The 17,697-nt window shown below is 35.3% G+C and overlaps 2 protein-coding genes across 3 annotated transcripts in view; one reads left to right on the forward strand and one right to left on the reverse strand.

The window, feature by feature from the left end:
• cthrc1b (collagen triple helix repeat containing 1b) overlaps positions 1 to 2,353 on the forward strand; it is an 18,373-nt gene extending 16,020 nt beyond the window's left edge. Inside the window, exon 4 of the mRNA XM_051721125.1 lies at positions 1 to 2,353. This exon is cut by the window's left edge and continues 2,829 nt beyond it. The gene's annotated coding sequence lies outside the window, so the exon portion shown is untranslated.
• Positions 2,354 to 2,470: 117 nt separating this feature from the next.
• Positions 2,471 to 10,868, reverse strand: slc25a32b (solute carrier family 25 member 32b). 2 transcript variants are annotated; one of them, XM_051721123.1, is made up of 8 exons: positions 10,774 to 10,868; positions 10,452 to 10,630; positions 8,041 to 8,191; positions 7,850 to 7,935; positions 6,613 to 6,767; positions 6,246 to 6,359; positions 4,911 to 5,056; positions 2,471 to 3,893 (listed from the first exon to the last, which is right to left on the reverse strand). In XM_051721123.1, the coding sequence occupies exons 2-8, from the start codon at positions 10,618 to 10,620 to the stop codon at positions 3,773 to 3,775; spliced, it is 942 nt and encodes a 313-aa protein (XP_051577083.1). In that variant the 5' UTR covers positions 10,621 to 10,630; positions 10,774 to 10,868; the 3' UTR covers positions 2,471 to 3,772. The 2 variants fall into 2 exon arrangements, with proteins under 2 accessions (XP_051577083.1, XP_051577084.1); XM_051721124.1 differs by having other exon boundaries at positions 10,756 to 10,844.
• Between the last annotated feature and the right edge of the window lie 6,829 nt (positions 10,869 to 17,697).

A 17,697-nucleotide genomic window follows, 5' to 3' on the forward strand; every position in this document is an offset into this window, starting at 1 on the left:
ATATGTCAGAGCTCATTCTGGAAGAGAGAGAGAGAGGTAAGAAAAACTGGATTACTGCATTAATTCAAAATAAAAGTACAAAAGTACAGGTTTAGTTAAAACACTTCTTTTCTTACATATCCCTTATGATAAACACTATTTACAGCTAAAACAACAACATTAATCCAATGAGAAATACACTAATTTCATGTTAAGCCTTTGTCTCCCTTTCTCTCTTCTTTCTGGTCGTTGTATTAAAGCATTTTTCATTTTAAGTTTAGAAGGGGATGTTCAAACTGAACGCGTTTTTGCATCCGTCTGCACTGTTTTTCAATGTAAAGCAGCGACTCGCACAGGAACGCCCGTAAATATGGGTCATTCCTACAATTCTGTGCCATTTAAGTCCACATTACAAGTGTGTGTGGTATTTATATTGTTTAATTTCACCCGATTACAATTTTGATAGGCTTGTTAAAATGAATACAGACTTTTTATAATGTTACACACTTCTGTGGGCTTAAAAGTTACATTTTAAATAGCTGAAATTCTTTTCTATTGCACTGTGTCACTTCCTCATGTCCCAAAAACTGCATGTCAATAAATGCTAAATAATTGGATTTTAGTTTTTTCCCCCACATACAGTTAAGAGGTTAGTGTTACATTCTCTCACTAACATGTATTCATTTGTGGTTAATGTGTAATTTTAACACTGATAGTGGAGGTTTTTTGTGTGTCCCTTGATTTATTGCGCACCCTGTTATGTCATGATACCATGACCTTACATTGAAGATATACTGTATGTTAGGAAATTACATCGCACACACTGGAGGTGGACATCAGCCATTCTTCAAAATTACTTTGAGTTATTTGAAGTTTATAACTCTATTGTTTTATTTATGTTTTCCTTTATTTTGTGGTGTTAGTAATATGTGGTCAAGCATAACATGTCCACCCTATTATGGGAAGATGTATGGGAAATGAATATAATTTAAAAATCTCAATATACAGTATTTATGTTAAAAGAAATATATTAATAAATATTAGTTTACAAATATGTTTCCTTGATATCAATCACAGACCATGTAGACGATCTTTCTGGAGTCTGAAGTATTCACAGGTGACTGAGTGATTGAGATGACCAATGAAAACGCTCCTGAGGGTTTAGTCATGACTGTGGGGTGTGGTTTGCACTCAGATGGTTTGGGGGGAAAAAATCACACAAAGGTTAAAGTGGAGATTGACTGAGCAGGGAGAAGAATTGATCTGTTTGTCACCCACACCTATCATATTGCTTCTAAAGACATTAACTACTGGAGTCTAATGGATTACTTTTATGATGACTTATAAGCTTCAAAATTTTCCCATTCACTTGCATTGCATGGACCAAAAGAGCTGATATATTCTTCTAAAAATCTTCATTTGTATTCTGCTGAAGAAAGAAAGTCATACATATCCAGGATGGCATAAGGATGAGTAAATGATGAGAGAATTTACATTTTTGGGTGAACTGTTCCTTTAAAAAAAAATCCTTTGTATTATTTAACTCTGCTATCTTGTACTTATCTGGGAAACTTTGATTTGCCACTTTTTTATGTTATGGCTTTCTTTAGGATGACTCAGTCACTTCTAGTCCTATTGTTTATTTGGATAAAAGCTCCTTCAAATGAATAAATATCAATATACTGTCATCCCAAAAAAGTAAATGGACACTTCAGCCACACTTTCAAGTGTGTACGTGTTTCCATATAATCCAAATTTTGATACTAATTTCAACGGTGCTCTCAAGGGTCTACACTTACAACCAAAGGCTGTAACATGTAACATGCACATTATATAGTACTGTAGTTAAACTCTTTACTCATACTAACTGGTGCAAAGTTTTATACACTGTAAAAAATTATTTTGCCTTTTAGGTATTATAACTTAAAATGCAGAGTTAGTATAACTGCCCTGAATTGATCTTGTTGAGATAACTCAATTATCCATGTTTTTGTTGGCTGAACATGTGATAAGTTATTGAACTTAGAAAAACATATATGCTCATGTATTTGGATTCCCAGCATGCACTGCGGCACAAATAAATTCTGCAAATTGCAGTGTTACTTTTAAAAAAATTGTAATGTTTGCTTCTTTATGCTGTTGGATGTGTTTGTCAAGTTCAGTTATTTGCCACGTAGCAATAATTCAAAGCTCATCTTTTTACTCGATGTGTTTGATAGTTGTCAACGTCATTGTTGATTGAACATAAAAAGTTATGTTTACTTAGAACATAAAGCTGACTTAATATAGCTTGTTAAATGAGCTTAATGTCTTTTTGTTTAAACAACCTTCCCTATTAAGTTGACACAACTTAGGAAGCACGAACACTTTTTTTAAGTTGAAACAAGATTTTTATTTTTTACTTATTTTTATTTTTTTACAGTGTTATAGGTCAAACCTTCCCGGTAGAATCTTATATTCCATATGAAAAACTTTGTAATTATGTTTAACAACTTTAGCCTCAACAGGTAGGCTAAAGTAAAAAATAAATAAAATAAAAAACATGTCAATATATTGTATATGTTTTAAAGAGCATTAGTTATTAATGCGTAAGAGCACAACACATTTTAAGGTCATATATTTTGAGCTCCTTAACACAAATGTCAGCAATGAGTCAGAAATGTGAGACTTAGTAAATCTGATGTGAGATAAAGTCTGAGTTTAGGTTTGACATTTTGACACATTTCCATGCAAAACTGCAACATGGATGTAAACTAGGGAACTAGACTGTACACACTTTCTGTACACATACAACAAACATTTTCACTCTTTTTTATTTTTCATTGATGAATTACCATTAGGGCTGGGCGGTATAGCTAAAACAATATATATATATTTTGTTTTTCCAGCCTTTTAACGATACTCAATACATATATATTCTGATAAATACATATTTGCTCCAAAATGGTTTAAAAATATATTTTCATTTCAACTTAACACCCAGTGTTGGCAATTAGATTCAAAATGCTTCACGTACTAAGATAAAACAATCAAAATCTAGAAAAATCTAATTAAAAATCACCAAGGCATGTTTTAAAATGAACACGAGGAAGAATGGAAATTGCCATTTATATGCACTAATGGAGCAATACATAATGAACAGCAACATTTACCTACGTATACTTTTACTTAAACATTTGAATATATGAAAAATGAAAATGAATGTGTGAAACTTGGAAGTTCTACTAAACCTAATGACTAAATAAAAAGTGCATTTAACTGAGATATCCACAATGTTGCTTCATTTATATCACCAACACAATCATTACAAATATATGTTTATTTGATATATCGCCCAGCCCTTATTCTCTTCATAAAATAATAAAACCTAAATTGATTTTTACCCAGTTTTATAAGATAAAACAAGTTGGACTTCTCTGATGAATAGGCTTTGTCTCAATATAGCTTAGTTATTTCAAAAACATACAAAATTGATCAAGTCACAATACAGTCTATAACTCCCATTGTATCCATATTCACTTAATGTAAAGTAATGTCTCCTCTTCCTGCAGATTCACGTGTACAGAAACCACACAAGTATCAGTTTCTGGACCAGTGACTCCTGTTACACAGCTTACACTTAGAACTCTGTGACATCATGTGTTTGCATTCTCATGTTAACTTCATCTATTAATATTTTTTACTCCATCATGTTTGCCAAAAAATGACGTTGCCAGGGCGACCCATCCCAGGTCCAGGTCCAGCTCAGCTCCCTGTCAGACCGTTCCGCTGCAGTCACATCTGTTTTCAGATTTCACTGTTCCAAGAGGAAACGGGAAACATTCTCATAGACCACAAAGGTGATGCAGCAAGCCGGAGTGACTCGGATCAGATTGGGCACCATGCCTTTATAGAAACCAGATAGACCCTCGTTTCTGGTTAAAGATGAGGAGGAGAGACAGGTTATGTATTATAAATGAACTGCACCTGCAAAGATATCGTACTGCACCAAATTGTTTAATAAGTCAGCTTGAGACGAATCATGGATACAATATGCATGTAAGACATCCCCGAGGGTTTAAAAGCAGAACTGTACAGCCTGTATTTTTTGTTTAAGCACTTATATTACATTTCCTTATTCAAGCTGTAAAGTTGTCTAAATTGTCCTATTAGTGGTGGCACTACTTTACTAGGCGGATGAACATCTAGTTATTTGTTACAGACGGAATTACTGGTGTAAACTGTCCCATTCTGGTAACCTAAAGTTAGAGGTACGTGCTAAAGTTAAAGCTAAAATGTCATTTTTGCACAGACACAGTAAGCGATTTTATCACATTAAGCGGTCGCACACCGGACAAGAAGCGCCACATCATGGCTACGACACAGCACAGGTATCAAACACTGGGCACGACGATGCGGTTCAGGTTGCAGACAGTACACAGAAAAATTACCGGTTTATCCCTTGTTCAATAATGAAGAACGCTAAAGTAAATAATCTATGTCCTTTAATAATGATTTGTGTTGAATTTAATGGAAAATATGCAAGTTGTGCTCCGTGGCGCGGCAGAAATTTGAGCAGCCTCCGGCGCTGCCGACAGATGCCGAGTGGCGGTGGCAGTGTGCGTACCTTCATTGAAAACAGTTGTTTCGAATTTTAGAACGTGCCATGTCGTCCACCAGACACGTCCGGTGTGCGACCCCCTTTAGTTTCACGTTCACACATACAATGTTTTAGTTGTGCCACTATACTTTCGAAACACTGTTTACAGTATTTTAACAGACTTCCATTGCAAGTGCATTACTGTGATTTTTGATAGTTTCTTTAAGCTGAGGAATGCACTGAAATTATTTTCAGTGGTAACTGACAGTAAGTCACAGATACTGTCAATACAGCTTAATTTGTATTAAAACCTTCCGGAACATTCCTTTTAAAGCTGTTATAGAGGATTTACCTCCATGTTCTCCGGATGACATCCACAACTCCGTCATACTTATTGTGCTGATCTTGCAGGCGGGCTCGGATCACCTGATATGGGTATGTTGTAGCCACTGCAAATATTTTGGACAAAGCTGCCATGGTAATATATTCCAATGGGTTCTGGAAAGAGCAACATGCATGTTATTTCCAAAAAGTGGCATCAAAGCTGAGAATAGCATACTAGCATACTACCTGTTCTAGTTCTATTGACATTTTTAGACAATAGTGGGTAAAAAAAAAAGAAAGAAAGAAAGAAAGAAATAGTTCACCTGAAAATGAAAATCCTCTCATCATTTACTCATTCTCATGCCATTCCAGATGTATATGACTTTATTTCTTCTGCAGAACACAAACAAAAATTTGTAGGAGAATATTTCAGCTCTGTAGGTCCTCACAATGCAAATGAATGGTGGTCAGAACTTTGAATGTCCAAAAAGCACATAAAGGCAGCATCAAAAGTAATCCATTAGACTCCAGTGGTTAAATCTATATCTTCAGAAACTATTTGATAGGTGTGGGCGAGAAACAGATTCATATTTAAGACCTTTTTACTATAAATCTACACTTTCACCAGCACATTCACGAGAGGGCTGAGTTTTTTGGCGATTCCCATTCTTTGTGCATATCACCACCTACTAGGCAGGAAGGAGGAAAAAAGGGAGGGATAAAGGAAAGGAAAATAATAAATAGATCATATCCGCACAACAGCCCAGTAAGTGGCGATATGCACAAAGAAAGACCTCTTGTGAGAAAGTGTAGATTTATGGTAAAAAAGGACTTAAATATTGATCTGTTTCCCATCCACACCTATCATGTCGCTTCTGAAGACATGGATTTAACCACTGGAGTCGTATGGATAACTTTTATGCTGCATTTATGTGCTTTTTGAAGCTTCAAAGTTCTAGTCACCATTCAAATGCATTGTATGGACCTACAGAGCTAAGATATTCTTCTAAAAATCTTTGTTTGTGTTCTGCATAGACATAAAGGTCACACACATCTGGGATTGAATTAGGGTGAGTAAATGATGAGAGAATTTTCATTTTTAGGTGAACTATTCCTATAACTTTTTATTTCCGAGTTAACTTGACTGAATAAAACATGCAATGTAATGAGGTCACATAACAAACATGTAGCATTCTACTGTTTTACGTGTTTATCGTTGCTTAATATTTACTGTTTTACATATTATTTTTTTTAAATAGTTGGCAATATACAGTATATCCTGCACTGTATGTAGTATTCTAATAATCCATTCTGAACAAAGCCAAATATTTGAACCATCAAAGTGTGGCATGCTCATACAAACCAGTTTAGCTTCTGATTGCATCTTTCTGTATTTGTTATAATCTCTTTTCAGCTTTTCATATGCCATGAACTGCAGTGCACCATGGGAGGTTCCAAACAAACCCGGGACAAACCCCTGTTGAGCAAAACAGTTAACTCAGCTGGACAGAAAAAAGTACCAAAAAAAAACAAAAAACAGTGTGCAATCAAATCACACTCAAAAACATTTATTCCCAAGGATGCTGCTAATTTCCTTATACAATTGCACCTCCAGTGGCTCTAAAAGGAATTGCTATAACATGCTCTATTACCAAACAAAAACTATTCCTGTTAAACGGCACCCTTCATTAAGGCCTATAAAAACCCTTTCAAATGAAAACCTTTCATACCCGATAGAGTCCTGCGATCCCTTCATAGCGGTAGATTTTCACGAGAGCATCCGTCATTCCCTTGTACTGCTTCTTAGTTGGATCCGTGCTGTACTGCAGAACAAGGCGAGTTTTGGTCACCCAGATTGGGTTGGTCAGGCAAAGCGTTATGGCACCTAATAAAAGTAACATGTCAGCACTTGTTTCGAGTCAGTATGAAATCAAAACTGGCCTTATTACTTCCGTAATACACTTTCTTGGTCTTATTGTGAACGTTCATTGAAGCATGCTATTCCAAAGAATGCAATGTTTGTCTTTAACTTTATCGAAATGTAATTAACGGTTAATAATTAATGGGTCTGGCTGTTCCAGTAATTCCAGTTAAGACAAATCTTAATGCTATGCCACACAAAGCCATTCCAGAAAATTGTGTGCTTCCAAATGTTAATCTCATTACAATTTTAAAGAGATTGCACTCACAATGAGCAATTTCTAGCCGATGAAATCATGACAAGAAAAATAATTGTCATGATTGAGACTTTTCCAGGACTTTTCCAGGTTTCTGATTTTAAAATTCCCCTTTATCTCCAACTTATCCAGGACTGGGGGAATTCTATCCATATGAAAAGAGGCATTATTCCGGTTTAATGGCTCATGGTGAGTCATTTTAAAAGAAATGAAGAACGTCTCTAATGGAATTAGTTAGTCACAAGAGATGTCCTGAGAAACCCATACTCTTTCAACAAGCTGAACAAGAGTTCTTTGCTTTAGATTATATAGCATCCTTTAAATCAATGCCAAAAAAGCTTTTCATGATCAAATGTATTGTGACAAAGCTGTCTAGGCAAGAAGCACCCATTCTAGTATGATTAATGAACATTCAGACATGAAATGCAGCTGTACAGGAAAGTCGATGCAACCCGACACTGTGGTAATTTAACCACCATTTAACCTAGTTGTGAAATGGATAGCTGGTCCTAGTCTCCCAGATATGTAGTTCACTTTGAGATAATCAGAATCTCACATATCTGGCATATTTGAGATGCTCTACAGTGCACCAGAGTTCATGTCTTTCAGACTTAAAAAGAACCAATCAACTGCAAAACTAAGGCTCATTTGTTATGATCCAGTTTATCTGGCTAGATTGATTAGAATGACCCGTGTTGAAACTTTGTCAGCGTCTTTATCACTGTGACTGATTGGGAAAATAAATAAGCACATGCAAATAGAGGAAGATTCTTAAATACTCTGTACTGACCTGCTGAAGCGGCTGACAGTAAGTGCTCAGTGGAGCTCAGCTCTGTCTGTCTCCCCTCTTTCCTGTGCGCTTTGATTGCATTGTAGCTACAGGTAAAAAAAAAAAAAAAAAAAGAAGAAGTCATTATACAAAGATGCTGAACATAAATATAAACTCTATACTGTGTTGACTACAGGAAGTAAAATACATACAAGAAGAAATAAAGTCCCCATGAGGCTCCAGCACCCCAGATATTCGGGGTGACGCCTTGGTAAAGCCCCCGGAGACCCTCCTGGTGCCAGACGCTTCTCATGCACTGCAGGATTCCACTGTATTTCGGTCTCACTTCAAGTCCATCACTCACTGCAATACAGTCAAAAGTTTGAACAGTCAATGTTTGACATTTCACACTGCATGACCTCTGTTATACTAGGCAATTTTTATTTTATTTTTTCAAATGATGCAAGAAAGCACTGACAAGTCTGTAAATCCGATCAATAGACTGATCAATTTATTTGACAATTTATTGCAATAACTTGCCATTATCACAAAGTACTGTATATTTAAATAGATTTGGTAAAACCTTAATTACAATACATAACAGTCCATAATGTTTAACAGTTCATTCAAATAGTTAAAAATGTAATGAAATGTTAACTCATTCATTTTCATTTATCTTAATTGCATATGAACCACTGATCTGTTAAGCATTATATAATTATAAAATGCTTTTAAAGCACAGATTAATCCTACTCTAAACTTATTTTAAAGTTTTATTATCTGACAATATATGCAAAACACATTACATATATGTTCATATATGGTTTCCGCTGATATAAAAAAGCAACATATGCAACATATACTGTACATAAAAATACTACGAAAATGGCTGTATTCATATATGTAACATATTTTCCCAAATACTAGAGGAATTTGAATATGTATGCTTAAATGTGTGAAGTTTAATTTTATATGTTCACACATGGACATATCTCATATTTCTGTATGTCAAATGTTTGGACACACTTGGCTGAATTTGTTTCACATCGATACCGATATTTTGTCACTTACCTTATTTTGTCATCAGATCACTGGTTTACTTAGGAATACATAACAAATGTATAAGAGGTACAAAAGATTATTATTATTATTTTTTCTCCCCTTTTTTACCCAATTTGGAATGCCCAATTCCCACGTAGCGTAGCGATTCGCCTCAATCTGGGTGGTGGAGGATGAATCCAAGTTGCCTCCGCATCTGAGACCATCAACCCGCGCGTCTTATCACGTGGCTTGTTGAGCGCGTTGCCACGGAGACATCCGCGCTCAACTCACCACGCGCCCCACCGAGAACTAACCACATTATAGCGACCACGAGGAGGTTACCCCATGTGACTCTACCCTCCCTAGCAACCAGGCCAATTTGGTTGCTTAGGAGACCTGGGTGGAGTCACTCAGCACGCCCTGGGATTCAAACTAGCGAACTCCAGGGGTGGTAGCCAGCGTATTTTACCACTGAGCTACCCAGGCCCCTGATTTATTAACTGTTCTAAGAATAACAGAATATTTTCCAACTGATCTAATTTCCCATATATATAATTTTCGATATTTTTGAAGTCAAAATATGCTGGTTTTAAAGCGTTCTGGATAATTTACCTAATCAAGTAGCCTATAGGTAGAAGCCATTCAACATATTGTGGCTATTATTACCTCTGGATTGTGCATTCACAGGGTTCTTTTTTATTTATCCCCTTTTCTCCCCAATTTGGAATGCCCAATTCCCACTACTTAGTAGGTCCTCGTGGTGGCGCGGTTACTCAACTCAATCCGGGTGGCGGAGGACAAGTCTCAGTTTCCTTGTGCATCTTATCACGTGGCTTGTTGTGCATGACACCGCGGAGACTCCCAGCACGTGGAGGCTCATGCTACTCTCCGCGATCCACGCACAACTTACAACGCGCCCCATTGAGAGCGAGAACCACTAATCGCGATCACGAGGAGGTTACCCCATGTGACTCTACCCTCTCTAGCAACCGGGCCAATTTGGTTGCTTAGGAGACCTGGCTGGAGTCACTCAGCACACCGTGGATTCGAGCTCGTGACTCCACGGGTGGTAGTCAGCGTCAATACTCGCTGAGCTACCCAGGCCACCCATCATTCACAGAGTTCTTACAAAGTGTGTTACTAATTAATTATAAATAAACTATTTATTTTTTTTCATTTGGAGTTTTCATGCTTACCAATTGGTTGATATCTAAAATCAGCAGCCGATATATTGGTGCAACCCTATTAAAGACCTTTCAATCTAATGACTTGTGTTTTAATGTGTTAACATGCTATTATTATTATTATTATTATTATTAAATGGATAAGCTGGATTTTTGTAGTGAAAGAAAAGCAACCAACAAAATAGTAAATCATAATATACTGTAGCTAATTTAATACGAATAGTAATGTTAAAGAATAAGTAGGTGTGTCCAAACCTTTGACTGGTAACATGTTGTTTTCAGTGTGTATGAACTACTAATCAGTGTAGCATTATAAACTGTCCACCAAGTACATCACCAGGTACATTTAAATAAGTTTAATAGACACATTTAAATAGATATTGGTTTTAAAAACATACCTGCAAACCTGATTTTGACCAGATCCAGTGGATGCAGCACAAGTGTGGACACCACCCCTCCACTGAGTCCAGCCACTAAATTCTCAATCCTCACATGGCTGAAGAGTCTCTGCAGGCTGCCGGTGAGTGTGAAGGGTGCAGAGGATCCCGGACCGGGACTTGAGCTCATGACTGCCTTTCTGCGTGTCAACATATGATCACTTACTTTAACATTAAGACAGTCTTAAAGAATCATTTGATAGCATTCGTATTGGTAAGGATATATCTAGGATTTATTATTATAACTGTTAAAAGTAAAAATTACCTTACTGCGTGACCTTACCGGTTAATGTTAGCTCATGTGCGGTGACAGCAGTGATGATTTGGAAACATGCTTTAACTGAAACATGGCGCTGTCCACAACACACATTGCGCATGCGTGACGTTATGCTTCCAAAACAAGAGTCTGCATTAGACGTAAAATAAAAATAATAATAAACATAGACGTAAAGTACCGTTACATTTTTTTTTAAAGTTTCATAAAACTTAAAACTGCACTTTCTGTTACTTTATATATACACTGGCGGCCAGAAGTTTGGAATAATGTACATATTTTGCTATTTCGGAAGGAAACTGGTACTTTAATTCACCAAAGTGGCATTCAACTGATCACAAAGTATAGTCAGGACATTACTGATGTAAAAACAGCACCATCACTATTTGAAAAAAAGTCATTTTTGATCAAATCTAGACAGGCCCCATTTCCAGCAGCCATCACTCCAACACCTTATCCTTGAGTAATCATGCTAAATTGCTAATTTGGTACTAGAAAATCACTTGCCATTATATCAAACAGTTGAAAGCTATTTGGTTCATTAAATGAAGCTTAACATTGTCTTTGTGTTTGTTTTTGAGTTGCCACAGTATACAACAGACTAGCATGTCTTAAGGTCAATATTAGGTCAAAAATGACAAAAAAAGAAACAGCTTTCTCTAGAAACTCATCAGTCAATCATTGTTTTGAGGAATGAAGGCTATACAATGCTTGAAATTGCCAAAAAACTGGAGATTTCATACAAAGGTGTACACTACAGTCTTCAAAGACAAAGGACAACTGTCTCTAACAAGGACAGAAAGAGATGTGGAAGGCCCAGATGTACAACTAAACAAGAGGATAAGTACATCAGAGTCTCTAGTTTGAGAAATAGATGCCTCACATGTCCTCAGCTGACAGCTTCATTGAATTCTACCCACTCAACACCAGTTTCATGTACAACAGTAAAGAGAAGACTCAGGGGTGCAGGCCTTATGGGAAGAATTGCAAAGAAAAAGACACTTTTGAAACAGAAAAACAAAAAGAAAAGGTTAGAGTGGGCAAAGAGACACAGACATTGGACAGCAGATAATTGGAAAAGAGTGTTATAGACTGTAAGGTGCGTGAGAAGTGCCCGACAAGACAGCCACATCTATGGCAAGTGCTACAGGAAGTGTGGGATGAAACGTCACCTGAGTATCTGGACAAACTGACAGCTAGAATGCCAAGGATCTGCAAAGCTGTCATTGCTGCACGTGGAGGATTTTTTGATGAGAACTCTTTGAAGTAGTTTAAGTAGTTAATTTTTTTTTTTTTTTTTAAATTGTAATAGTAATTTTTCATGTTATTAATGTCCTGACTATACACTGAATGCCACTTTGGTGAATAAAAGTACTAATTTCTTTCCATAACAGCTAAATCTGTACATTATTCCATACTTTTGGCCACCAGTGTGTATATATATATATATATATATATATATATATATATATATATATATATATATATAATATAATATAATATAATATATATATTATATTATATTATATATATATATATATATATATATATATATATATATATATATATATAATATAATATAATATAATATAATATAATATATATATATATTATATTATATTATATATATATATATATATATATATATATATATATATTATATTATATTATATTATATTATATTATATATATATATATATATATATATATATATATATATATATATATATATATATATATATATATATATATTGGGAAGACGTGTAAATGTCTCTGAACATTTGCTTAATTTGCTTGGTTTTTCATTGTTTTTTGAGGATCCACTGTTTGCATTTTTATAACTTTACTAAATCCAAGAGGTACATAATTTAATGTTCATTTCTGAAAGCACCAAACAAGACTCAATTACACTATAAAATATTTAAATAAATTAAAAACCTTTAATTAATTGTAATTGTCGCGTGTGCGTGTAAAAGAACTCCACGCCCACCCAACCACCCACTTTTTTTTTTTTTTTTTTTTTTTTTTTTTTTTTTAGTTGCATGTCTTTTATGTTAAAAGATTAACTCAAAGTTTACCCTTAGACACTGCGTTCATAACGGGTGCATTACAGGGTTAAATTGTACAGTGATATACTGAGTGTTGGCCAAGGCCTACCAGCCATAAACTTCTTTAAGCTGAAAAAATAAATAAATCTGGAATTATAGAATGGTCTAATTATGAATAAAATACCTAATTTATTTATCTCTCTTTATGGTCATCTTTCTTGTGGGAGGTGTGCGTGCTGCATATCGCGAGAGTTATTGATTTGACTGGCTATTCACCAAAGTTGGGACACGTACTTTGCGTAAACATCCTCCATTCATTTGACACGTTTGTACATCGCTGCCGTAGCTGCATTTTGCGGAAGTGGCTTCAAGGGGAATATTGCTGCCAGCGAACGATAGGGTCTGAAGCGGCACTTGAACATCAATATTATGGGTAAGTTTCTCTCACTTTAACGATATCCTATCTAACAAACATCGCCTTTTTAGTCTCGGTATCGTTTACATCGGCGTTTGGTTGCAGTTGAAGGGTTTCGGTGATTTAAATCGACACTCTTAGAGTGTTTTTTAAAGTAATTTAGGTTAGTGATAGCGCGCGAGGCATTTCCTGTCATGTTCTTTTTTTACTCTCATGTCATTCAAGAGCGAAAAAAAAGAGGTTTTGTTCGTAATAAATGAATCGAAATGAACTCTATTTTGAACGTTTTTCTTTGATTTCAAATATAACATGGACATATTTTACTGAAGGATTCATCTCGGGTACATAAGCGAGATGAGCTAATGCAGTTAGCAGCTTAGGACACATCTGCGCGGTTAATTCAACATTTTAATGCCATCATTTTATAATTTAGATATACAACAGACAGTTTTGCACCTATATTTTAAATCTTAAATCGTGCAATTATTGTGAAGTGATGATGTTTAGTTGGATGGTGAGAAAAAGACGTGTTAACGTGTGAAAACACTTTGGATCCAATCTAATGTAGTTTGTTTGCATTATTATGTCCTAATAAAGTCTTTTAAAAACGGGTTATATTAGATCAGTATTGTCTCTCTAAATGTGATGTATTCTTGCTGATGTGGGGATGGAGAGAAACTTAAGAGCTCTGCTTAAGCATACGCAATGTTCATTCAGGGTGTTTGTTTGTAGTTTGGTGAATAAAGTAGATAAGTGTAACAGAAAATGTTAAATCTTATTTCCCTCAGTTTATTCCCTCACATAAAACCAGATGTTGTGTGTCATTCAGAAGTGTACTGTGCCTGTGGTAAGAGTGCAGGTGCTCACATCCTGTTTTAACCCTTGTGCAACATTCAGGACATTTTTGTCTTTTTCATTTTTGTTTTTTCGATCATTTTGGCTGTGTTAACGCCAACAGCATAAATTTTGACAAAGGTGTGTATTTTGGGGGGAATTTTGATATTTCAACCTCAGTTCCTATAATACATCTATAATACACTGTGTACACAAAATAGTTACACTCAGGACCTTCAGGACAAAAATGTCCCCATTGAAACCCAATATTTGATCCCAGTGCCATTAAAGCATAAAATCATGAATTCTATGTTATTATGCTTTCATTCCGGAGCCATGGCTTCAAAATTTACATTTTTAATATTTTCCACCAGATTGCGCCATTTTTCCTCATGTTTAGCCTATGGACAAATACATGCTTTTTTCCTGTTTTCTGTTTGCTGTATTATAGAGCACTGCAGGCCAATTGAATAAAGGATGCAACTAAAATTGTGTGGGTGTGTTGGTATGGATATCAGAGTGTGTTTTGTGTGTGTGTGTAAGTAAAAAAAACAACAGTGGCATTATGTAAACAAACTGGCATTTAAAGGGTCAAAAATATATAATATTATTACGGCAGTTTTTTGACGTGGACATTTTTGTCCTCTAAGGACCTCTGAGTAACTTTTTTAAATTGATGCACAAGGGTTAAATAGGCTAGCTGAATAGTTCACCTGACCTTATACTAGGTTTGTATATTTTAGTTTCCACTGACAGATATTTGGGTTACTTGTAGATCTGCTTGATTAACTTCTTATTCCGTGTTTTGAGTGGAATATATTTTGGGTTTATGTAAATCACACAGACTAATACAAGCAATAGTGGAAAGGGCAGTCATGATGAGATTTATATCCTAAAGAATCCAAATTATCATGCGGAATAAACAATGCCGCTGACATTTAGGGATGCACCGATCCAATACTTGGATCAGTATCGGCTCCGATACTGAAGCTTTTAGACGGATCATGTATCGGTCCGACGAGCCCGATCCAAATCCGATACTGTGTGTTAGTCATGTTCGTTACTGTCAAGCTCCAAAAATGACATAAAAGAACCATAAAAACACTCATTGACGTAGTACATATGACTCGTGCATCTTATTCAAAGCCACTTGAAGATGTGCGATAGCTCTGTGAATCACAAAAGGCTGTGTTTAATAAGTAAATATATAGTATGCGCAGTGCCAGCACGTTAGTGAATGGTGCTGCTCTGTTGACATAAACTCACTCACAGGCTGGTGATGCACTCGCGGATATTTTTAGCCTTCGTAGCGGTGCGCAATATTTGAGCGCTACTCATGAACAACATCTCAGATGTAGATGCTCAATAGTTCGGTTCACTTATAATATGCATTTAGAACAGCACCAGAGGTGCATTTTACCAGAATTTGAATAAGCGAATTAAACTACTGTGAACTTGCCTACAAACAGACACATACAGGACTTCCTGAAGAGTTCAGAATGTCAAAATAAAAGCACGAGGGTTTAAAAAGTTCACAATTTAAATATATTACTGTTGTATTTAAAATTAAAAGTCAATAATAATAATAGTAATATTAATAACAATATATTATTATTATTATTAGTCATCATTAGTATTTGTTCACAATTTATAACAATATTTCAAAAGTTGAATGGGTTCCAAAAAATAACTGTGTGAATGAAAATTGGACTGATGTCTTACAACTAAATTGAACAAAAAAAGAGATCTGAATCCTTTAAAGTCCAGATGCAAGTTGAAACATTTAAAAAAAAAAATAAGAATAACATAAAATTATGTTATATTCTAAACTGATTATGCAAAAAAACAACACTGGTATCGGCTTGGGATCGGTATCGGCCGATACTGAGATTTCCGATATTGGAATTGGATCGGAAGAGAAAAAGTGGTATCAGTGCATCCTTACTGACATTAAAAGATGCAGCAGAGTGGAACCAAATGTCTTTGCCATGTGACACCTGATTTTGCTTTCAAGCATTTACCAGCTCATCTCATTGTCTACACGCCATCAGTTCTCATCCTGTTCCACACGTTAATCAGCAGGGTAATGCTGCTCATTTAATCCATCTTCACATTGATTCTAAAGTCTTTAAGATATTGGTTTTATTTTAGTTCATTTGGGATAAGTAGTGAATCCATCTGATAAGCTGTCCAGATCATTTTCGCCCATTTTCAGAAGCTTGGGGTTAAGCTTAGGTCTCGTTAGGGTTGGGTTAGGTTATGGTTAGGGCTAGTTGTTCTTACTTGATAGTGTCACATATATTGCTGTCATTCTGTGACTCGTACAATAATACTGTAACCGTTACATTTGGACACACCTAGTCATTCTTTATTACAAAATTTTTCAGCATTTCAAAATAACAGCTAAGTTATCAAAACTGATATTGCACAAATGGGAGTATGGGATGATTTAGTGACCTAAAATGTTAACAAATAGTAACTATCTTATATTTTCGCTTCTTAACACTCCTATTGCACTCGGGTCATTTTTGACCCAGGAGAGGTAGAAAATAATTTTTAAACACCATATAGTTTTTAGTACGGGAATCAGACTTTGTGGCTTTGTCAAGACTATCAAAATATTCATAATTTTTTTTTCTTTTCTTTTTTTTTTAATTTTTCTTTAAAGATTTTTTAAATAAAATTGTTTAAGAGATGTAACATTTAAAAATGTGTTACATCTTCTGCGTTTGTGGGTTAATTTTGACCTGGGAATCAATTTTGGCTTTACACATTATATTGTGTAGATTTGTTTCACTTCACTTACATTTGACCTCTTTCCCATACTCTTACATACTTTTTTGTCTCCCACTGGGACTGTATCTTGTTTGCAAACATGCACACACACGCATAAACATACAGTCACACACACACACACACACATTCAAATTACTAGTAATTCTAACATTAGATGTAACTATAAATCGTATATTATGTTATATTTAGATAAACATTTCACAGAAATGTTGATAAAAAGATGTCTTCACATGTGTCACACTGGTTTTGCTGTAGTTAATGTATGTTTTGAAATGTCACCAAATGTAGAAATTCTTTGACATCTAAAAAAAATGGCAAATTCACAACTGTAGTGGGATACTTTTTTTAAAGTAACCTAACCAACCCTGAGTTTAGGCTATATAAAGGGTCCGAAATTAACAGTTTGCCACACCTGTCAGTGACAAGTGGATTAAGAAAATTTAGAAGACACATCAGTATTGAATTTTATTCCTCATATTTTCATTTTGGTGGCTTTATTACGAATATTCCATATATGTGTCACCACATGGAGTCCTGGAGAAAAATAAACTTAAAAAGGTGCACTTAGTATTTTTTCCTCTTCAGAAAATAATTGCAATTAGCCATTTATTTCTACATGGAAAGGGTCTCCCTCATGGGGGCTGCCATGTTAGAATCACATGACCAGCCGAATACTGTTTGCCTAATCTCAGTAACTACCCTGTTATTAGACATTGCGTTTAAATGATGTCCCTAGGTGTCAGTCCAAGATGACATGAACAAAAACTTAATGAGTGCAACTTTAAGGCATTCCAGATAAACATTCCAACTTTAGTAGATGGTTTGTATGTCTTTGATTTG

This window comes from Myxocyprinus asiaticus, chromosome 16 (assembly GCF_019703515.2).
Source record: "Myxocyprinus asiaticus isolate MX2 ecotype Aquarium Trade chromosome 16, UBuf_Myxa_2, whole genome shotgun sequence".
In the NCBI taxonomy this organism is placed as follows: Eukaryota; Metazoa; Chordata; class Actinopteri; order Cypriniformes; family Catostomidae; genus Myxocyprinus; species Myxocyprinus asiaticus.